The sequence below is a fragment of the Acipenser ruthenus genome, chromosome 38, assembly GCF_902713425.1.
Source record: "Acipenser ruthenus chromosome 38, fAciRut3.2 maternal haplotype, whole genome shotgun sequence".
In the NCBI taxonomy this organism is placed as follows: domain Eukaryota; kingdom Metazoa; phylum Chordata; class Actinopteri; order Acipenseriformes; family Acipenseridae; genus Acipenser; species Acipenser ruthenus.
The window spans coordinates 5,097,738-5,122,105 of record NC_081226.1 but is presented as its reverse complement, the minus strand read 5'-3'; the positions used below and the strand labels follow the sequence as shown (position 1 = coordinate 5,122,105).

Genomic DNA, 24,368 nt, shown 5'->3' with positions numbered 1-24,368 from the left:
GACTAGGATGGGAACAGACAGGGCTCGGTTCAGTCTGCAGTAAGACTAGGATGGGAACAGACAGGGCTCAGTTCAGTCTGCAGTAAGACCAGGATGGGAACAGACAGGGCTCGGTTCAGTCTGACTAGGATAGGAACAGACAGGGCTCGGTTCAGTCTGCAGTAAGACTAGGATCGGAACAGACTGGGATACTCCATCGACCCACTGTGTCAAGACCGCCCCCAGACCAACATCCCAAGTGTTGGTGTGGAGGAGGAATTCCTTATCAAAATCTGGTGTTATCAGGGCGGGGGCTTGGCAGAGTCATTGCTTAATGGTATCAAAGGCCCCCTGACATTCTCCTGTCCATTTAATTAAATTTGGTGCGCTCTTTTTAGTGTGGTTTACTAGGGGGTTCACTGTGGCGTACTCGGATGAATCGGCGGTAATAACCGGCCAACCCCAAGAGAGACCTCACCTGGGACTTGGTTTTCGGGATTGCCACATTCATCAAAGCCTGGACTTTGGTGGCGACGGGTTTCACCTGCCCATGTTCCATAATAAATCCTAAATATTGGGTTTCTTCTTTGGCAAATGCACATTTACCCAAGTTGGCTGTCAGCCGGGCTACCCTCAGAGACTGCAAGACGACTGTGACCCTAGCCAAATGCTCCCGCCAGGTGGAGCTATAGATAACCACATCATCAATATACGCTGCTGCATATTCATGATGAGGGCGTAAAACCTGGTCCATTAGTCTCTGAAAGGCAGCAGGCGCACCATGTGGCCCAAACGGCATGGTTGTGAAATGAAACAGACCATCAGGGGTAGAAAATGTAGTTTTCTCACGTGATCTGCGGGTTAAGGGGATCTGGCAGTATCCCTTTGTCAGGTCCAAAGTCGAAATTAACCTCGCCGTTCCCAGTCTGTTGAGAAGCTTGTCGACCCGAGGCATGGGATATGCATTGAACTTGGCAATAGCGTTTACCTTGTGGAAATCAACACAGAAGCGGTTGGTGCCGTCCTTTTTGGCCACTATCACAACTGGACTGCACCACTCGCTCCTGGAAGGCTCAATCACCCCAAGCTCGAGCATCGCCTGTACCTCTTTGCGAACGCCACTCCGTCGACTTTCCGGGATCCGGTACGGTCTCTCTCGCACTGTGACACCTGGGGGAGAGACAATGTCATATCCAACGAGATTAGTTCTGCCGGGCACATCAGAAAAAACATCAATGAATTCCTCAATTAACCTGCGCACAAAATCATCCTCTACCTCGCCTGGGGCTATAAATAAGGCTTCTCTTGCCTGCCAGGGCTTTAATAAATTGACATGGTAAATTTCCTGTTTGTTGCGGCGATCAGGCTGCCGAATTTCATAATTGACTTTCCCTATAGCCCGAATCACCTCATATGGTCCCTGCCATTTAGCATATAGCTTGGATTCCGACGTGGGAAGAAGCAGCATTACCTTGTCTCCTGGCCGAAAGGTCAGAATCCGTGCATTTTGGTTGTAATGCTGCTGTTGTCGGTGCTGAGCCGATTTTAGATTGTCCTGGGCCAAACGACCGACCAAATCCAGGCGATCACGGAGTAGGAGCACATGCTGCACTACGTTTTTGGACGAGCCTTTGTGTTCTTCCCACCCCTCTCTCAACAGATCGAGGATGCCGCGAGGCTGTCAGCAGTACAAGAGTTCAAAGGGGGAGAACCCTGTTGAACTCTGCGGCACCTCTCTCACTGCAAAAAGGAGGTAGGGGAGAAGCGATGACCAATGTTTCTGCTCCTGATTCACAAATCGTCTCAGCATCTGCTTTAATGTTTGGTTAAAACGTTCCACCAAACCGTCCGACTGTGGATGATAAACAGATGTCCGGATGGGACGTATTTTTAACATTTTATATACCTGCTGTAGCGTTCGGGACAGGAAGTTAGTTCCATGATCAGTCAGTATCTCTTTGGGGATCCCTACTCTCGACATAATCTGCACTAGTTCTTTGGCTATTGCAGCGGCACTAGTGGACCTCAAAGGAACTGCCTCTGGGTATCGTGTTGCATAATCCACCACTACTAATATGTGCGTATACCCAGAGTCAGAAGGTAGCAAAGGGCCCACTATGTCCATTGCAATGCGCTCAAAGGGAGTGGAAATTATTGGCAGTGGGACCAAAGGGGCGGGGCGCACTCGCCGGCAGTCTAGGCATGTGCCTACATATTTCAACACATCACTATGAAGCCCTACCCAATAAAATCGAGCCAATATGCATTCCCTCATCTTGTCAGCTCCCAAGCGTCCTGCAAAGGGGCTGTCATGTGCCAGCCTCATGACCTCGGGCCGACACGACAGGGGAACCATCAATTGGAGACTGTGTGGTCCAGTGGTTAAAGAAAAGGGCTTGTAACCAGGAGGTCCCCGGTTCAAATCCCACCTCAGCCACTGACTCATTGTGTGACCCTGAGCAAGTCACTTCACCTCCTTGTGCTCCATCTTTCGGGTGAGATGTAATTGTGAGTGACTCTGCAGCTGATGCATAGTTCACACACCCTAGTCTCTGTAAGTCACCTTGGATAAAGGCGTCTGCTAAATAAACAAATAATTGTGTTACAGGCTGTCCTGTGCCCGTGGCAGGGTTTACCCTATACAGTAATTGCCCCTTGATAATGAAGTGCGGATATACCAGTACCCCAGCGCCTTCAACATCCTTACCTTCAGTAGACCGGACCTGTCGCCAAGCATGCACCAGTGTGGGGTCATTTTTCTGGTCCCACACTAGGTCCGCGCTTGAGCCCCACATGTCCGGTACATTGAGAGGGGCTGGAGTAACATCTGCTCTGGATGGCCCAGTAACCTCACCCTCTCGATCACACTGCGTACCTACTCCCCTTGAGTGGTGTTTGATACCATCCACGCTCTCTCCCACCAGTCACCAGCCTCGTTTCAGAGATGCACCTTCCCATTTTTCGATCCGTCTCTTCTTTGTTTTCCTAGGACAAAAAAGGAAAGAGAACAGGTCAGCTTGCAGGGGAAAAATCTCACCTGCTCTGTCTGCCACGTTTACGTGTGCGGTCGACCATTTCCCCGTTCCTTACCTGCTTCAGATGCCAGATAGCATGTCGCCACGTTGCACTCCATTGCCGAGGGGCACATGCGGGCGATGTGTCCCGGTTCATGGCACCTAAAACAGATAATAGGGGCAGAAGGCACTGGGGTTAGCGATCTGTCCTGCTGCTGATAAGGCAGCAGGTCGGGGGTAGCAAATCTACCCCAGCTGGGGGCTAACTGCTGCCTCCATGGTGAGGAGGTGGGTCGGCCCATTGGGATCGGTGGTTTGGCCGGTCGGGGTCCCAGGGGAGGAGGAGGTGTTGGTGGTACTGCGGGCGCTGCTCCTCGGCTGGTGAGAGGAAGAAGAGGGGTCAGTAGTCCGGTTCTGATGGAGACCCGGGAGTCCTCAAAGTCCTCCGCCAGTTTGACGGCGGCCTCCAGGGTGTCTGGGTTGTGACGCCGTATCCAGTCCTGTGTCTCTGTGCCGACCATGGCAGAACTGCTCCAAGACCATTGCCTCGCCCATCTGTGCACCGGTCTTTTGTGCAGGGCTAAGCCAGTGCACCATGTGGTCACACAGTTTCTGGGCAACCACCCTGGGACGGGTCTCCCGTGGTCCCCGGTATTCCCGGAAACGCAGCCGATGGGTTTCCCCCGTGATGTTGAGGCGTTGGAGGATGGCCCGCTTGACTAGGTCGTACTGGCTAGCCTCCTCCTCAGCCATGGCTTGGTATGCCTCCCCGCTCAGACAGGGACCCAATTGACTGGCCCAGTACTCCTCTGGCCATTGCGCAGTCGTGGCCAACTGTTCAAAGGCAACCAAGTATGCCTCGGTGTCATCTTCTGCGCCCGTGCCTTAGGGGGCGCCATCACGGGTACCGCTGGTGCCTGGCGTGCGTTCCCGAGCCCGACCCTCTCTATCAGCGCCGTGTATCTCTCCTCCCTTTGTCTCTCCTGTCTCCCGTCTCTGTTCCAGCGCTTGTAATAGCGCAGTGAGCATGGCAACGTCCATCTCCCGTACTGACACCACGTGTGAACGTGTGGGTTGCAGTGCGTAGTGAAAGGGTGATGCAGGTGCTCCAGACAAGGACAAACACAAAGTTCACGGTTCAAGTTCCTTTTTATTTCTTGAACAAAAATTAAATAATAAAGCTGGCTCTACCCAGCAAAGGGTATTTCCAGCACAAAACCGGGCTCAAATAATACAGCTGGCTCTACCCTATTGCCAGGGTTGCAGTACCGAAATAATAAATCACAAAAACCACAAACACAACACAAACACAGACACGTCTCCGGACAGTGCGTGCTCGTAGTGCAGGTGCGGTGCTGGAAACAGTGATGCTTGGTTAAGTGCAGGTGCGGTGAAGTCCGGGTGAATCGCTGGCCCCAGGATGCAGCTCCCTGATCCGCGCTTAATTATTCTGGCAATGATAAGACACACGGCTGCAAAACAAACACAAAACACTTAACTCTCGCTCCAAACAGTCCTCATTTCCTCCCATCAACCACAACAAAGGAACCAATTATGACGTCACGTCCCCCTAAAGTACCCTCAGCCCCACCCCCTCTGATAGTTAGTTCAATCACGTCTCCTCCAATTCATGAATGAAACTTTGCTTACCGTACTAGGGTGGGGACTCCTGGTACCGTGACGCCATCTCTTTCCTGAATGGCCGGCTTCCGACTGCCCCCGGAATGAACTGCCGAAACATTCAGTACGGGGCACGCAATTCCTGCTGTACAGTGCTCTCACAGGTCGAGAGGGAGATTGTTGATTCAGATTCATTCGGTCTTTGTCACAGTGGTATAAAGTGTGGAAGCCAGCTCCCTCGTTGTACCGCCTGTGTGCAGCACATCATGTAATGCAGTAAAATTCTGAAATATAGGCGAGTGGGTTATGCCATTTTGTTTGAAGTTTTGTATGTTTTTCCATTAAGCACCAAACAGTAATTAGGTGAGAGATTATGAGGCTGAAGTGTAACTTACATTGTTTGAGGGGAATGCCAGAATAGACTAAATCTTGAAGTCTATGTGGGAATACGAAATTTTCCTCTAGCTGAGACAGGAATATTATGATCAAACCAGACTGTGGCAGGTTGCAGGACAAATGACCAAAACAAATTTATGAAATTTGCCAACGACAATCTTCCTGCAGTTTTCTCACAATGTAGTGATTGATAGGAGACCACTTTAACCTCCATATATATTTAGATATCAGAGAGTGTAACTTATCCCAATAACCAGTAGGGGGGAAGTGGGAGCATTGAACTGAAGCTGTTGATTCGAGGCAGTACAGTCATTTTTATCATGGAGATGTTTGGAGCAAGTTTGGGAGGAGCGCCCACCTGTTAAAAATCTTATTAAAGTTATTAGTTGTGATGGAATGTAAAGAAGGGTATATTTCTACACCAAGATATGTAAAATGCTTGACGACTGCTATATTTGAGGGTAAGTCCCTCATTACACCATTCAAGGGCATCAGGGTAGACTCAGACCAGTTGATTTTGTACCCTGATAATAGGCTGAACTCATCGAAAATATCTAGTAGATGTGGAAGCGATTGGGAAACATTTTTAACAAATAGTAAAATATCGTCAGCATAGATGGAAATGTGATGTTGTGTGTTCTTGACAGTGATAGGGGTAAAAGTAGGAGATAGGCAGACCGCTTGGGCGAGTGGATCGAGTGACAGGGCAAATAGTAGAGGGGAAAGCGGGGAGCCCTGGCAGGTCCCCCTGGAGATGATAACCTGAGGAGCATCTACTGCCTGTGAAGCTCATCCGTTTCTTCATAAAGCTACTGTACATACAGTGCTGTGAATTCTTATTGCATTTTACCGAGCTAGAATTAATTTGCTGCAGCAACAATTTCTGTGTGAACAACTATAGTAATAATGGAGTTTTCTTTTGATCAAATTATTATTTATTATTTATTTCTTTCTTACCAGACACCCTTATCCTTGGCGACTTACAATTGTTACAAAATATCAAAGTACAAAGCATCGCATTATAAAATATCACATTACAAGTTATCACATTATAAAATATTAAATTACAGAATATCATAATGCAGATAAGAGCAGTTATAAAGGTATGATAAGATCCAATTCAAGTAACAGCAAACTAAAGAATACAGTAAATAATTCTAAGTAAGCGCGAGATCAACTAAGAGCAGCTAAAACTTACAGCAAATATTATATGAGTAAAGTCCAGTAAGAACACGTAGTAAGTATGACAAATGGATGAGAATGATTTCAAATAAGAGCAATTACAAAAAATGTAGGTAAGGTTACCTATAAGTAAAATCAAATACAAGATACAGGAAGTGGTTATAGTTAGGAGCAGTAGTTGGATGCGGCAAGGTAAGGAGTAGTTCAGTGCCAGTACAGGCTGGATGCAAGTACTGGCACAATTGGGTGCCTCTAGTCCAGTATGGTTGAGAGTTGTGATGTTTCCAGATGTTGTCTGAACATGTGTGTTTTGAGGAGGCGTCGGAAGGTGGTCTGGAACTGAGCAGTCCTGATATTCGTGGGTAGGTCGTTCCACCGCTGAGGGGCCAGGGTGGAGAAGGAGCGGGCTCTGGAGGCGGGGGAGTGGAGTGGGGGGGGGGGGGGGGGGGGGGTGTGGGTACAGCTCGCCTGCTGGAGGTGGAGGAGCAGAGAGGGCGAGAGGGGGTGTAGGGAGAAATAATAGTCTAGAGATAGGAGGGAGCAGAAAGGTCAAGACAATGATAGGCGAGTACAAGAGTTTTGAATTGGATGCGAGCAGCAATAGGAAGCCAGTGCAGAGAGTGGAGCAGCGGTGTGGTGTGGGAGAAATGTGGAAGGGAGGAGACAAGGTGAGCAACAGAGTTTTGGATGGGCTGGAGTGGACAGGTAGCAGAGGCAGGAAGTCCGGCCAGGAGGGAGTTGCAGTAGTCAAGGCAGGACAGTACCAAGGCCTGAACTAGGAGCTGTGTGGGGTAGTCATGAGGAAGGGGCGAATTCTGAGTATGTTGCTGATGAAGAAGCGACAGGTGCGTACCAGAGTAGAGATGTGCTGAGAGTAAGAGGGAGGGGTCAAGGGTGACGGTAAGGATCTTGGTGGATGAGGAAGGAGAGAGGGTGGTGGATTCAAGCAGAATAGAGAGAGAGATCAAAAGACAAAAGACAAAATAAAAAAGCATTATTCACATTAACTGCTCGGGTACTTTCCCCAACCCTGTCTCCATCGCTAGGAATATGCTTTTCAATTGCCTGGAGATACAAGTGTGCCTTTACTAGTGCTGGGACAAATATCCGAATATTTGAATGCATATTTTTTTACATGTATTCGGATACAAAAATAAAGATGTTCATATTCGCTAGAAATGACAAAAATACCTTGCACTTATTTACCGCCTCACCAGAAATTGCCTGACAGTTCAAAAAATGACAAACGAAAAAGAGCTCTGTGTGACGTGTGAGATTAATAAAAAACAATCACAGGATCAGCACAGCAGCTCTGGAGCCTCTATTTAAAAGTTTTAGATGGCAAAAAGTAAACAAACCAGATTATGTGCGTGCAAACATAGTGATCTCTATGGAAAGCCATTTGGTCAAAAAAGCGCTGTGCTGCTTTAGAGCGAGTCAGAAACTCATGGGACAGAAAAAAGGCAAGAATGTCAGTCTGATCCACCTCGCATAAACGTGCCCAACGTGCTGGAAATGTTGTGCAGTGATTTTTATATCGATTGTATATATTATATATATTTTTTGTTGTGACTTTGTTACGTGGAATGTAATGAACTAGAACCAAAACAGTGAGTTTTCCCCTTCATTTTACAACGCCGTTCCCACGTGTTATTTGACGAGTTTAAAGTTACATTTCAGTTTTCGTTTGCTTGTTCAGCTACACAAAAGGCACTGCTATTAGAAAAGCACACTTCTAGTTCATTTTTATTTGCTCTACTGTATTTCTTTCTTGAGCACAAATATTGGGTAAGGATTTAAAATTATACCAAAGTTCATCTTAAATCCTAATGGTCCATCTTTAGTCATCACGTAATTATTACTGCTCCAGTGTTATACAATTACCACCAGTAGATTTTTTATAAATTTAGTCGTTGCCAATTAGTTTTTATTATTTTCTCCCTAATTTGAAATGCCCAATTATTTTTAGGCTCAGCTCACCGCTACCACCCCTGCTCTGACTCGGGAGGGGCGAAGATGAACACACGCTGTCCTCCGAAGCGTGTGCCGTCAGCCGCCCGCTTCTTTACACTCTGCAGACTCACCGTACAGCCGCCTCAGAGCTACAGCGTCGGAGGACAACGCAGCTCTGGGCAGCTTACAGGCAAGCCCGCAGGCGCCCGGCCAGACCACAGGGGTCGCTAGTGCGCGGTGAGCCGAGGACACCCTGGCCGACCTAACCCTCCCTCCCCCCGGGCGACGCTCGGCCAATTGAGCGCCGCCCCCTGGGAGCTCCCGTCCACGGTCGGCTGCGAAATAGCCTGGATTCGAACTCGCGACGTCCAGGCTATAGAGCGCACCCTGCACTCTAGCGAGTGCTTTTACTGGATGCGCCACTCGGGAGCCCACAAAATATTTTTTAAATAATAAATTCAAAGAGTCTCCACCAGCCATATAATTTCTAACTGCAATGACTGGGTGAGGGTTTAAACAGGGCAGTTTCACCCATTCCAGGTTTTAAACAAGCTTGATTATACCCAGTGTAGAGGTAACAAGTTTAGGTGAGTTAATTAAACTCCCAGTGAAACCAGGAATGGATCAAACTGCTATACCACGGGATTCTTATTAAAATCTGAAATCCTCATGGTTATTATTTTGTTATTACTTCATTATTTACATATTTTTTTTACTGTGTAGTTTTTGCTTTTTGTTTTTTTCTTAGTCTGTTGATCAATCTACCAATTGTCTACCAATTAGTCTCTTACCACATGTCTTCTTGTAGATAATGAAACCGATCCCTGCAGCAGCAAGACCAATCAGAATCACAATCACAATCACAATCACAATCACAATCCCATTCGAGGTCCCCTCCCCAGGCACGACTCCATCTTCACAAGACAAAACGCACAAAGAGGGACAGGGTCAGTCAGTCACACACTCCCTCATACAACTTTATTTTTGCACTTTTCCCATGCTTTTCCCATGGTTATACTACGCATTTACCATAGTTTATCATGGTTTGCTATGTTTATTAATATGCTTTACCATACCTCGCTATTCTGTATCATATTTTAACTGTGCTTTGTTACACTTTGCTGTTACTATGAGAAACTTTATAAGGGCTGTTACACCAACTGCAGTATATGACACTGTACTGTCCAAACCTGTATGGACTGGGCTACATTCACACATTCTGGGATGCCAAGTCACACAAAGAATAACACGTTTATATATTTTTGTTTACTATTTAAACTTTTTAAAATATTTTACTGGATGTTTAATTAATCAGAAATATTTTCTTCTGTGAGGATCTTGCATTTAACTTTTTGTTTCCAGGTTTAATCTTTCTGATACACTGTAGGGCTGCAGTGTGGAGTAGTGGTTAGGGCTCTGGACTCTTGACCGAAGGGTCGCGGGTTCAATCCCAGGTGAGGGAAACTGCTGCTATACCCTTGAGCAAGGTACTTTACCTGTATAAATGGGTAATTGTATGTAAAAATAATGTGATATCTTGTAACAATTGTAAGTCGCCCTGGATAAGGGCGTCTGCTAAGAAATAAATAATAATAATAAATCACTGCAATTGGATGATGTCTGCAGAAAATAACTACATTTTAAAATGAACAAAACAGTAAAATATAATAAGTACAAATGTGTAACAGTTTAAAACCGCACTGAGAATCAACGTCCCCGGTTGACAGTGACTGATAAAAGCACAGAAGCTAAACGTGATCGGTCACACACAACATTCTGAACTTGTGTTGCCTCACTTAAATTCTTTGACTAAAATGATCAGTTCCTTCTATTTAAAATGCATTGCAACTCTAACTGTTGTCTCTTACCCCAGTGTGTAAAGAGCGGTTCTGGTAAGCTGCCGTGCAGCACTTCACAGGAGTATCCCTTGCCCTCCACTGGGTCGATCTCCAAACTCGATCTCAGCTGGAAGGTGTTGTCGTTGTTAGGCAGGGCCCAAGTGGAATTCATCTCCTCACCCAGCCTCTGCTTGTCCTTGTTCCAGTGAATGTGGATTGTCTTGGGGTAGAAGCCCGTAGCCATGCAGGTGAGAGTTAGGTTATTTTTATCTTTGTCTGGCTTCGCAAAAACTGTTACTGCAGGCTTGACTGTTCACCAAGAGAAAAAAAAAATCAATAACAATGTACAGGTTAGATTAACAATGTACAGGTTAGATTGCAACCCCACAGGCATACTGCCCAGGGTCCTTTGTAATAAGCACCAATCTGGAAGGCTAGGCGTTGCTGCAAGGGTCAGTGTTAATTCAGGTTTTCACCTTTCTCTGGAGGTGGATCAATCTGGGAGGCTTGGTGGCACTAGTGGGTTATTATTATTTATTTTCTTAGCAGACGCCCTTATCCAGGATGACTTACAATTGTTACAAGACAGAACATTATTTTTACATACAATTACATTATTATTTACACATTATTTTCACATACAATTACCCATTTATACAGTTGGGTTTTTACTGGAGCAATCTAGGTAAAGTACCTTGCTCAAGGGTACAGCAGCAGTTTCCCCCACCTGGGATTGAACCCACGACCCTCCAGTCAAGAGTCCAAAGCCCTAACCACTACTCCACACTGCTGGGTTAATGTTAAAAAGGCTCTTTTTGGTTTAACAAACTGACCCATGCTCCTAGGTCCACATACAAAAACTCCCGTTGTTGCTGATGAATGATAATGGGAAAGATGGTGATAATAAATTTGAATTACTACACAACAGCATGCAAATTTGTTAAAAGTTTTCTTGGATTTTCACTTTGATTTCATTCTCGTCCGACTCCTGCTGCACACGAGGCCATGCTGTTGTCACGCAGGTAAGCGCACACACCCTGTATACGTGCTGGCACCTATTGTAGTGATTATACAGTAAAGATAACACACTATAGACTAGCCTTTCCCCTTTCCTCAGGAAGCCTGGGATCGCCTCTGTAGTGTTATGCATGACTGCGTGGTCTCTTACCAGAGCGATAGATATCCCTTTCTCCGTAGCGCAGGAACATCTTAAGCCAGTTGATGCACTCGTTCTCCAGGTAGCCCTTGGTGTACTGGTTCAGAATTTTCTCGCCGTCCCATTTTCGTTTGGTCGCGATGGCTGGCTGCATGGGGGCCACCCACTGCAGGTGATTCTTGTCGAAGGCCAGGAAGTCATTCCCATCGTAGCTGTACTGGTCGTACCCCTGAACCTCTTCATTGTTGTCCTCGTCCAGCGTACAGCCGTGCATCCACTGCAGAACGTGTGGTCCTGAAATCAGAGAGAACAGGCTTGTCTGAGCATTAACACCTGACACATTCAATGTGCACTCTGAACTGTATTCATTCAAGCAAAAAACATGTTGTGCAGCCGGGCTGTTGTGCTGTGCGTAACATGACGATGCACTGCGGTAGATGCCCTGATGTCAGTGGTTAAAGTGGGGCGGCATGCGCAGGTATGCATACCGGCAAAAAAAAAAAAAAAAAGACATAAAACAAAAATAATATGAAGTTTTACTATTGATGCAAAAAACCAAAACCCTACTCGCACATCTTGTGTCTTCCATCAGCATAGCCCATCAATATGATGAATTTCCTGTCAGGAGTCCTGGCAGGGGAAATTCACAGGAAATACATACTACGAGGCTTGCTGCGCCTTCAGAGGTCGTTCACTGTCTGTGCAAGTTGGCTATACACACTACATCTGTACTATACACACTGCATCTGTACTATACACACTACATCTATACTATACACACTACATCTATACTATACACACTGCATCTGTACTATACACACTGCATCTGTACTATACACACTGCATCTGTACTATACACACTACATCTATACTATACACACTACACCTGTACTATACACACTGCATCTGTACTATACACACTGCATCTGTACTATACACACTACATCTGTACTATACACACTGCATCTGTACTATACACACTGCATCTATATTATAAATCACTACAATTTACCTGGAAAACCTTGTTTTTGTTTTTCAGATCACTTTATATTTGTTGCTCACAGTGTATATTTCTGCTCAGTTTTTTTGAGGTTGTGAAAGGATTGGGCGCACACGTGCACCTAAAACAAACCTGATGTTCACATCAACAACTTTTTTGGTTGTATATGCGACCAAATTGGGCTAAATAAAAAAAAAAAAGAAAGTAACATCTGTCTCTCTCACTTTTTGTTTCATTGAACCTTTTCTCCAGAATCCTGACGTTGACTTTGAACCACTGCTCCTTGCTCTTGCGAGACTTCGTTCCTTTCTCCCAGTAATCCGGAGCCATGTTTTCCTTCATCCAGGTCTGCTTGGACTCTTTCTTCTGATTGACGCTGTCGTAGTAATCAATCTGCATGTCATCCAGCAGACCCATGGCTGTGAATTCAGGAAACCCCTCCTGAGGTTTGGACATGGCCGTGTAGATGTACCTCAGGGTGTGGGTTCCTGAGAAAACCAAACACAAGACAGTGAAATAGGGAGACAGAAGGGTTACGTTTTTACAGGGATGAGGCAGAGTATTTATAATGCTAGTTATGTGAAAGTGTTTGGCCTCGTTCATGCATAGTGTTCAGTTCAGTGCTGACAGATATGAATGCCCTGTGTTTAGTCAGTACTGTTCTTGGTAAGTCCAGCATTCTCCCTGGTATCCATGAGACCAGGAAAGCAGAGCGCTCCACTTGTTGTTTTCTGATCTCTTCCTCTTATATTAGTTCATTGTTTATTAGGGGTGAAATGATTAAAAATGCATCAATGAATCGAGATGCTGTCTTTACACAATATATTGTATTGCAATAGAGGTATGCATCGTCACCAAAGGCTTCTTAATGAAGAAATAAATGTGTTTTATAGTTTTACATTCTCTCACTATCTCATTACATTTTGTCTTTTAACACATGGTCCATCATTAAATGATCATTAGATCTTATTTTGCATCATACAGTAGCCCATCAGGACCATTAAATGCGATGCACAGCGTATCGCAACCTGCATCTCACGATATTATATACAGCGTTACATCCCTATTGTTCATTTCTCTATCTAGTAGAACTGGCCAGTTTTTAATAAAGAAAGATGGTGTTCTGAATAAAAGTCTTTTCAGAAGCAGCCCCAGCACGCTATGGAATGATATACTGTACTAGGAAAGAAAAAGGAAGTCATTCATTTTCCAGATAAATATTTTATTAAATATTTAGGCTAAATAAAATCGTTATTGTAAACTACTTTCCATTATTATACACAGGAGTCATTTCATATATTCAACAAAGCATTTTATGTTCACATTAATGGACCCAGGCCCTGTATGGATATATTAACCCCATAGCAGCCCTCATCGCTACACCCGATTCCTTTCGTTTGTTAGACTTCTATGTAATTCACAATTTTACGCACTCAGAATTCCAGTCTTCTTCAAACATATAACGTATTAACTTTTTCTAATTAATTCCTGGGCATTATCAAATCCTTTTTTTCATTTTATGTTCTAAATTACGTAAGAACATAAATTACAAATACATGTTCCCAACTTCAGCGGCAGCAAAATCTTTATCAAATCTGACTACTCTAAATTCTTGGCAACTTTGCTCTCATTTGACAGTATGGCTAATTGACAATCTTTTTTGAGTCATCGTTGAGCGCAAACGCGTCTTTATCAATCCCCCCCTCTCCCCCATTTGTTTTTAGTGTGCTGTGTTACAGTAAATATCTTTTCTAAAGAAAAATTATTTCGTAAATTTAAAAGAGGGTGTTTTAGATGTGGGTAGATACTCCATTCAGAAATAGGGTATTTTACTGGGTAAAAAAATACAAAATCTAATTCACAAAATGATGAACGATATTAGAAACAATCGTGCTGTATATTTATATACAATCGCTTAACACCAAAATTGCTGTAAGATTAAGAAACCTAAGACGGCAGATCCGAGTAGCCCAAATGTTCGACATATTAACACAAAGAATAGCTTATGAATTCATTGAATTCAATGAATGAACTAATTTGGTTTTAACATAAATCCATGACTATATGCATCAAACCAAAGCATGAGTATTTTTTAATCAACAACATGTGTTTATAAACTAGCAAAGATGAACTTTCGCGGTAAATGAAGAAGCTTGCGAACACGAAACCATTTTTCACAATGTATTGTTTTTGTTACCCGTGTGTCGACTTTTGCCCACATACCTTTTTGACTTGCTGAACAAAGCTGTCATTCATAACTGTGTAAAAGTCCACTGCGACATGTTTGCTATCACTTTCCGACACGACACGCACCGTCTCTCCTGTGTGTGGATGAGTGTGGGCGGGTCATGTGAGTAGTGCAGACCCAATGAGAAACTATCATCATCTATGTTTGCTACTAAAAAAACTATAAAAAAAAAATAAACATGTCTACTGGCGCCAGATTTTAATGTTGCTGGCGCTACAGACCAATAAGCCTGACTTCTATTCTATGTAAACTTATGGAAACTATAATAAGATCCAAACTGGAAAATTATCTATATGGTAACAGTATCCTGGGAGACAGTCAGCATGGTTTTAGGAAAGGGAGATCGTGTTTAACTACTAACCTGCTTGAATTTCTGAGGATGCAACATTGACAATGGATAATTAATTGCAAAGCATACGACACGGTTTATTTAGATTTCCAGAAAGCTTTTTGACAAAGTCCTGCATAAAAGATTAATTCTCAAACTGAATGCAGTAGGGATTCAAGGAAATGCATGCACATGGATTAGGGAGTGGTTAACATGTAGAAAACAGAAAGTACTGATTAGAGGAGAAACCTCAAAATGGAGCGAGATAACCAGTGGTGTACCACAGGGATCAGTATTAGGTTCTCTGCTATTCCTAATCTACATTAATGATTTAGATTCTGGTATTGTAAGCAAACTTGTTAGATTTGCATGTGACACAAAAATAGGAGTGGCAAACACCGTTGCAGCAGCAAAGGTCATTCAAAATGATCTAGACAGCATTCAGAATTGGGTAGACACATGGCAAATGAAATTTAATAGAGAAAAGTGTAAAGTATTGCATGCGGGCAATAAAAATGTGCATTATAAATATCATATGGGAGATACTGAAATTGAAGAAGGGAACTATGAAAAAGGGATCAAGGGAAGTAATGTTAAAACTCTACAATGCATTAGTAAGACCTCACCTAGAATATTGTGTTCAGTTCTGGTCACCTCGTTACAAAAAGGATATTGCTGCTCTAGAAAGAGTGCAAAGAAGAGCAACCAGAATTATCCCGGGTTTAAAAGGCGTGTCGGATGCAGACAGGCTAAAAGAATTGAATCTATTCAGTCTTGAACAAAGAAGACTACGCGGCAATCTGATTCAAACATTCAAAATTCTAAAAGGTATTGACAATGTCGACCCAGGGGACTTTTTCGTCCTGAAAAAGGAAACAAGGACCAGGGGTCACAAATGGAGATTAGATAACGGGGCATTCAGAACAGAAAATAGGAGGCACTTTTTTACACACAGAATTGTGAGGGTCTGGAACCAACTCCCCAGTAATGTTGTTGAAGCTGACACCCTGGGATCCTTCAAGAAGCTGCTTGATGAGATTCTGGGATCAATAAGCTACTAACAACCAAACAAGCAAGATGGGCTGAATGGCCTCCTCTCGTTTGTAAACTTTCTTATGTTCTTATGTTCTTATGTTTTAAAAGTGCATCTCATTTATAATACCGAAAGTTCACATTTTAAAAAACATTAATAACAGTGTAAGTAATCGCATGGAAAAAATGCAATGACCCACACTGACGCATGCGCACATCTCACAATAATCGCAATAGTACTTAATGCAGCATGCAAATAGCATTCGGTACCTTGTGAGCACGTTCTGAATGGAAGAAAAAAATGATATATATATATATCAAAATGAAAATAATGATATATACATCCATCAAATTACTTCAGCCAATTTTCCTGTTTATTATGTGTTATTGTGTTAAGTTTGTTTTTAGGTGTGTATCCCTTTAAAAAAGACGGTCCACAGAGGTATGACACAGGCCCGGTTTTTGGGATGGAACCGCATAACAGTCTCGCGTTTTGATTGGTCCATGTCTGTCACATGAATATGTCGTCACACAAGTGGAAAAGCTCGCAGGTGTTTTTAACATTGTGATCAGAGAGAGAGAGAGAGAGATCTGCTTTCCACAACCTTTCCATTAAAATATAATGTGGTATTACGCTGTACTGATATAACAAACTATGGGTGATTACTTTATATGAATTATCATGTTATGCACGAATGTAAGAATTGGCTTTCTGTGGTGGTGTACTTTTTTCTTTCAAGTAGCATATATCTATAATCGGTTTTGCGATATATTTTAATATAAAATGTATACGCTATTGCAGTTTTGTTAGAGGATACATTAGTTTATCTCTAATGTAATCACAGTTTTACATATAGACTGCCCCTGTTTTCATTTACGTCGCAAATTCTGGGCCGCTTTGGTTTTTAGATAACGTCCCAAATTCTGGGCCGCTTTGCATTTTCGAATTCAGCCCAGTTTTGGGGACTCAGCTGACAGCCGAGTTTCTAAGTCATCCATGCACAGTTTACCATAAACTGGATTGTGAATTCATTTAAGAGTAGCCCTTAGTACATGAATCAAAGTGAATGTGTTTTTTACTCTCCCCAGAAAACATTTAGAAACATGGTATACCAAAAAAAAAGGACATCTCATTTGCTTATGTAATGTCCATCAATATATAGTGAGGAGTAGGGGTTCATCAGAACTTCTGGGTTTAAGAGACCAGTGCCCTTCAACAACTTCAAATAAATCCTATTGTATTGTATTAGTCAAAATTTCCCTTATCTATTCCTGAAAGTTTATACTGTAGGTCAGGGGTTTTCAACCTTTTTTTTTTAAACTGTACCCCTTCTATCTGGAGGTTTCAGCTCAAGTACCCCTTTACAATTTTCGCTCAACTGAACGGTACCTCAGTTACAATAAAATGGAGAATATTCTGATGAACCCCCCCCCTGTTTATTTACTAAATTTGGGTGGCAAACTGCTGGTTTAGGACAGAACAACAAACAGTAGGCTTAATTCTTAAAAAAGTATTTGGATGCACAGAATTAAAAAGACAAGTATTGGGTTAGGAGCACACCTATTGATACCCAGCATTATTTGTTTATTTAGCAGACGCCTTTATCCAAGGCGACTTACAGAGACTAGGGTGTGTGAACTATGCATCAACTGCAGAGTCACTTACAATTACGTCTCACCCAAAAGACGGAGCACAAGGAGGTTAAGTGACTTGCTCAGGGTCACACAATGAGTCAGTGGTTGAGGTGGGATTTAAACCAGGGACCTCTTGGTTACAAGCCCTTTTCTTTAACCACTGGACCACACAGCCTCCTGCATACACTGCAATACCCAGCAAAGTTATACACTGATATTCTGATAGCACAGCAATTCAAATGAAGTTTGTAATTGGTTGTGTTCCTCAAATACACAATAAAAAGTGATATTTATATGGTATACAGTTATACAGCGATACAGTGGTTTCGGACATCTAAGAACAGGTACTGCGAGCATCTGGATTCATACCCAGAGGTACTCTGTAGCCTCCTAGGACATTCACAGCTTGTTTGACACCCTCTTGTAGTTGCCCATTTCTGCATATGAAGCAAAATGCTGTTTGTCAATCTCTCTTTTTTCTTATAAATCAGTCTTTGCAGGAATCATTCCAAAAACACTTGAATCAGTTAGGGACTACCAGTCTGACACTACAGGCCTTTAAACTGCAGTACCAATTTGCAAGTTGCTAAGTGGTTGCGTTCCTCAAATTTGCACTGCAAAGTGATATTTTAAAGAATAGGGTATATAGTGCTTTTTTTCGCCTCTGCTCGCTTTTGGTGCAAAACTATGCTCCGATACACTCAAGCTGATACTGTGATCACAAAACACTTGGAATGGACTTAAATTGGTACTTCTGTTGCATAAATACACTACAAAATGTGCACATTTCAGGTCTTATATATAATGGACATTTCATGTATGTATTTTGCTATAGGAAATCGCGGTCGGGGGGGGGGTCCTCCTGTCGTACCCCATGAGTCCACAGATCCTGGGCCAACAAACTCGCTAGTACTCTCTTTAGGTGCACATCAGTCTTAGCTAAAGAAAATGGGTTCCTTCGAGTTCGTACGACCCACGACCGCCATTGGTTAAGCCTTACCCCGATGGTGTTTTTATAATGGGATTTGCCATAGGGAAGGGGGTGGTCTCTTATCGTACCCGTATCTCCACGACCTCTGGGCCAACGAACTCAGAAGGGCACTCTTTGCATGCACAAGAGTCTTAGCTAAAGAAAGACATCGGCCACGGGTTCATACGCCACCCCACCGCCAGATGGTGGGCGTTGCCCCAAAGGGGTTTTATAATGGGATTTCCCATAGACATTTTTCAGGGTGCTATATCTCGGGTTCCAGGGGTCCCCGAGACTTGAAAATCGGTACGGAGGTCCACCTCGGGGCCCCTGTCGATCCCTCCAAGCTAGAAAGGACACCAGTTTAGACTTTTTTTTGCCAACCTGGAGCTCAAAGGCTATTGGAAATGCAACCTTGACATGCCATCATGCTGAAAATGTGTAAATTTGTTGAAAATGTAGCATTTGAAAACGGGTGGCTCCCTATGACTCTAGGACATGACCCTGGCCCCCAGACATGACCCTAGGAAGTTCAACCCGGTTTCTAGGCCCCGGGGTCATGGAGATATGACCCCGAAAAGGGTAGTTTATGGACATTTTTGAAAGGGCGTATCTCGGGTTCTGTGGGGGTTAGGAACTTGATTTTTTTTTTGCGGCTGGGCCCCATGGGGCCCCGCACAAGGAATCACCATATTCATGGTTCAGATGCCAGGACGGCTTGGCAAAGTGAATTTTTCGTCATGACATGAGTTTTTGGGTGAACCACCACACCTTTTTAGGGGGTGGTTTGGGGTGCTCCCGAGTCTATATCACTTTGAATGGTGGTTCTACGTGCTCGGGTTCGAGAGATATACCTGAAATGTGTTTTTCAACCCTGCCATAGACATGAATGAGGCTGACCACCCTGAACGCCCTGAAAATATATATAATTAAGAACTGCTACGAAACTGGGCATGTTACATTCAGGCTGGTCTAGAACCCTTCGAACGGTGGTTATAGGTGCTCTGGTTCGAGATATATGACTGAAAATGTGTTTTTTAACACTGCCATAGACATGAATGGGGCTGAATACCCGAAAATATATTTTGCAAAGAATTGCTACGGTGGGTGTATGCGTGCAGGGGTTGCATGGTGGTGTGTGCGTGCAGGAGTTGCATGGTGGTGTCTGCGTGCAGGGATTGTATGGTGGTGTGTGCATGTAGGGGTTGCATGGTGGTGTGTGCATGTAGGGGTTGCATGGTGGTGTGTGCATGTAGGGGTTGCATGGTGGTGTGTGCATGTAGGGGTTGCATGGTGGTGTGTGCATGTAGGGGTTGCATGGTGGTGTGTGCATGTATGGGTTGCATGGTGGTGTGTGCATGTATGGGTTGCATGGTGGTGTGTGCGTGCAGGGGTTGCATGGTGGTGTGTGCGTGCAGGGGTTGCATGGTGGTGTGTGCATGTAGGGGTTGCATGGTGGTGTGTGCATGTAGGGGTTGCATGGTGGTGTGTGCGTGCAGGGGTTGCATGGTGGTGTGTGCATGTATGGGTTGCATGGTGGTGTGTGCGTGCAGGGGTTGCATGGTGGTGTGTGCATGTAGGGGTTGCATGGTAGTGTGTGCATGTAGGGGTTGCATGGTGGTGTGTGCATGCAGGGGTTGCATGGTGGTGAGCATGTAGGGGTTGCATATTCGTGTGTGCATGTAGGGGTTGCATGGTGGTGAGCATGTAGGGGTTGCATGGTGGTGTGTGCATGTATGGGTTGCATGGTGGTGTGTGCATGTAGGGGTTGCATGGTGGTGTGTGCGTGCAGGGGTTGCATGGTGGTGTGTGCGTGCCGGGGTTGCATGGTGGTACACGTGTGTGGAGGGGAATTGGAGTGCAGGTTTTGCGCAAAATAGGGGCGGGGAAAAGACTGGGAAGGGTAGGGGAAAAGAAAAAAAATGAGATGTCCTTTTTTCGGAATACCATGTTCCTTCCCAAAAATGTGTTTTAATATTAGCCTTTAATAAAGGAAAACAACTACTTTAATTAATTTTCATGTATCTATTTCAGTGCAATGTAGTTTATTCATGTAATAAGAAATACATTTTTTTAACATTTACATTTTATTTCTGTTTTTTCATAAAAAAAAAAAAAGATTTCTAGGGAGAGTAAAAAATACATTAACTTTGATTCAGGTATTAAGGGTTACTCTCAAATGAATTCACGATCCAGTTTATGGTAAACTGTGCATGGATGACTTAGAAACTCGCTGTCAGCTGAGTCCCCAAAACTGGGCTGAATTCGAAAATGCAAAGCGGCCCAGAATTTGGGACGTTATCTAAAAACCAAAGCGGACCAGAATTTGGGACGTTATCTAAAAACCAAGGCGGCCCAGAATTTGCGACGTTATCTAAAAACCAAGGCGGACCAGAATTTGGGACGTTATCTGAAAAGCAAAGAGGCCCAGAATTTGCGACGTAAATGAAAACAGGGGCAGTCTATATGTAAAACTGTGATTACATTAGAGATAAACTAATGTATCCTCTAACAAAACTGCCATAGTGTATACATTTTACATTAAAATATATCGCAAAACCGATTATAGATATATGCTACTTGAAAGAAAAAAGTACACCACCACAGAAAGCCAATTCTTACATTCGTGCATAACATGATAATTCATATAAAGTAATCGCCCATAGTTTGTTATATCAGTACAGTGTAATACCACATTATATTTTAATGGAAAGGTTGTGGAAAGCAGATCTCTATCTCTCTCTCGCTCGCTCTGATCACAATGTTAAAAACACCTGCAAGCTTTTCCACTTGTGTGACGACATATTCATGTGACAGACATGGACCAATCAAAACGCGAGACTGTTATGCGGTTCCATCCCAAAAACCGGGCCTGTGTCATACCTCTGTTTTTTAATTAGCTGATGCGGACACTGAAAATAGGATATAGTCTCTGGTAAGGGATTAGCGGGTGAGAGGAAACAGGTGAAGAAACGGGAGTAGCGCATATGCGAGAGGGTACACTGGTTGTGGATTTGTTGTTTTTCTTGATTTATAGCTGTTGAATGTTTTAAATACATTTGTTAAATCGGGTTCTTAAAAAAGAAAAACGTCAATCAATGGAATAAAATGGTTCAATAATACGTTATGTGTGGTGTGTGCCTATGAGACTGAACATGATTATATTGTGTTTGTATTTTCAGCAGTATTACATAAAAAAGTCTCTGCGATCGTTGTGATTTTTTTATCCCACCATATCGCGATATGTAAATTATCGATATTGGTGAACACCCCTAATAAATATATTAGCCGCCTAGAGGCATCATAAACTTACTTTACAGCACAAAGGCAATGTTCATGTTGCAGGTCTTAAGAATAAAGAATAACACACATTCTGTATGTTGTTTGGTTGGTGGCGATCACAGTACTCTCACCATCATGAACATGACCCAAAACATCTTGTCCTTCCTAGAATTAACTGCTTGTGTATATCTCAACAGACAACTTAGCCTCTTTTTTCTCCCCCAAAATCAGACACCGGCAAACTCTTCCACACCTCTTCGACTTATTTCAAAGTTGATGCTCACACAGGCGGAACCCCTCTACGTCTCCCATATGTATTTATCCCGGCCCAAAACCCGAGTTTGATAGAAAAAGAGCGGGAAAACATGGCACAGATAGCGCATTCTAGCTGCTTATTCGCATAGAAATGTAACACAAATTGAACAACTGCGGTATTTCAAGGGTGAAATCGCTTTGAGCCACTTATTTCAAAGTTGATAATCACAGAGGGGGAACTTCTCTAAGTCATCCGTGGGTATTTATCCGGGCCCAAAACGGATTTTGATAAGAAAACAGCGGGCAAACGTGGCACATATGCGCATTTCAGCTTCTTATTCGCATTCCCGCAAATGTAACACAAACTGAATCAGTAACTGGGGTATTTCGGGGGCTAAATCGCTCTGGGCCACTGATTGCAAAGTTGATTCTCAACTCACATAGGGTGATCCCCTCAATGTCACCAAACAAATGAACATTGTTTAAGAGCTGCCCCTCTATAAATATCCAGAGAAATTAGCAGCCAACGTGATTTAACCTCTTACATACAAAGCCAATCATTCAGTTTGGAGCAGATCAAAGTCTGAATAAGAAACGACCAAAAATAAACAAGCGAATAAGAAGCCAACTTCAGACTCGTTTCTGTTTTAATATTTTGCCTCATGTCTTCAGGTAACAATAGCAAAAAATGATTGTCAAAGTAACTTTGTTAAAGTCTGTATTTAGGTGTTCAATAGAATTAAATAACTGAAAAATTGTACATTTTCTTGTGGAGTTTATTGTAAAACTGTTTTTCTGCTTAATTGTGTTCATGTCCTAAAGCCACGTGGTTGTGGTGCTGCTTGATTTCCGCAGTAATTCTGAGAAACAGTGCAGAGTATTAAACAACAACCCTTTATAAAGAATACAGAATACAATCATTCATTTTAAGTAATAGAAACAGCCACAGAACCAGTACCTTCTTCAATAGGACCAGCATTACAAAGGAATTATAAAACAGTACTGGAAAAGTACTACAGTACCACATTCTATTGTGTAGAAATGCTGTTGATATAATTATAATACTTACCGGAGCTGGCCGTCTCAAAAACACACAAAAACAACACAAAAATGATCCACATGATGGATATATTATATCCAGCCGAAAACACCGTCAAAGTAACTTATTTGAATGCCATATTTTAGCACTTTCCGTCTCCCTGGCGCTCACAACGCAGCTTCACCCGGCCCTGCCAAACGTGCTGTCTAACTGTACTTTCCAAAATGAGAACTTTGAAACAATCAGTATCCGAGCACCGAGCGCGTCATTGGTATCTAGGCAAAGTCATTCCACACAGGTTGTACAGAACCGCTAGACAGGGGGTTACGACTCAAATATGCACAGCTAAAAATGAAAGTAAAAGAAAATAATGATCTTGATTTATTTATTTATTTTTCAACGGTATTGTATATCTCTAAACCAATGTGCATAAATAAATATTTCATTTTTGTTTAGCTTCGCAAATTTTACAGAGACCATAGCACCGATATTCAGAGCGATGCGCAACCCCCTTGCAAAATGTGGGCCTCGCCAAAAATTGTGCTTTTGCACAAAAATTTATATTTTCCAACACTGCACAAAACAGTTGCGCGAGCTTGGAAAATAGCAGTTTTTTTGGTCAATTCGCAAATGTGTTTGTGCCTCGCAAAACCACCTGCGCATTCAATACCAATATAGCAGAAATGAGAAGAGCTACGCGTGAATGCGCAGAATTGGAATTCTACACGACAATGGACTGTTAACAATACCCTGCCAAGCAGCTATCACATGTGTACAGTACATACCAATACTCCTCACACGAGTCGACACCAGAGGCGCCTAATTTTGTTTGATGGGGGGATTTCCTAAGAAGCTCCTGTAAACCTCATTTTTACTGTTCAATCCTTTTCAAGTCACGGTTTTTGTAATAGTAAACCCACAAAATTGGACATGTGTTTCAACATAAAATATAGAATATTTACTAACTGAGCATTTATTAAGTACAAACACAAGTAGCACCAAATGGCAGATCCAGTTCCAGTTTCATAGCTGCACAATGCTGTACAGTACCTATAATTGCAACATGCAGCTTATTAAAGGGAAGTGCTAAACAAACACAAACAATAACATGCACAACATGGCTTGTTTATTGATAGAGATATTGACATAACTATGTTAAGTTAAACTATTCCTTGCTTGGCTTTGTTTTAAATGTAGTGCTGGATGCTAGAGAATGTTTTTCACCTTTTGTCATTAGACAATGCTGAGCTCAATTATCACAGCGAAACCTGGTGCTACAAGACTTTCAGAAAGTAAACCCTATTGCAGGACAATGCTTGGTGCTGATAGGATAGGTTGAAACAATAAGCACCTGCCCTCACATTGCAATGCTTAGTGCTAATTGATTGAAACACTAAACGCCAGCCCTCGCACAGCCGACTCATCCCACCACAAGAGTGTA

General features: G+C 43.2%; 1 protein-coding gene across 1 annotated transcript; it reads right to left on the bottom strand.

The window, feature by feature from the left end:
* Positions 1 to 5,922: 5,922 nt before the first annotated feature.
* On the bottom strand, positions 5,923 to 23,147 carry LOC117969565 (major histocompatibility complex class I-related gene protein-like). Its single transcript, XM_059009240.1, has 6 exons — positions 22,958 to 23,147; positions 12,363 to 12,626; positions 11,151 to 11,432; positions 10,013 to 10,291; positions 8,936 to 9,058; positions 5,923 to 7,099 (listed from the first exon to the last, which is right to left on the bottom strand). Exons 1-6 carry the CDS (start codon positions 23,007 to 23,009, stop codon positions 7,080 to 7,082), a joined length of 1,020 nt encoding a protein of 339 aa, XP_058865223.1. The 5' UTR covers positions 23,010 to 23,147; the 3' UTR covers positions 5,923 to 7,079.
* Between the last annotated feature and the right edge of the window lie 1,221 nt (positions 23,148 to 24,368).

Coding starts and splice junctions, on each gene's coding strand:
- LOC117969565 (XM_059009240.1), bottom strand. CDS start 23,009: ATGTGGATCATTTTTGTGTTGTTTTTGTGTGTTTTTGAGACGGCCAGC. Junction 9,059..10,012: donor ACCGCTCTTTACACACTGGG/GTAAGAGACAAC, acceptor TGTCTTGTGAAG/ATGGAGTCGTGCCTGGGGAG. Junction 7,100..8,935: donor TATCTACAAGAAGACATGTG/GTAAGAGACTAA, acceptor TCATCCACCAAG/ATCCTTACCGTCACCCTTGA.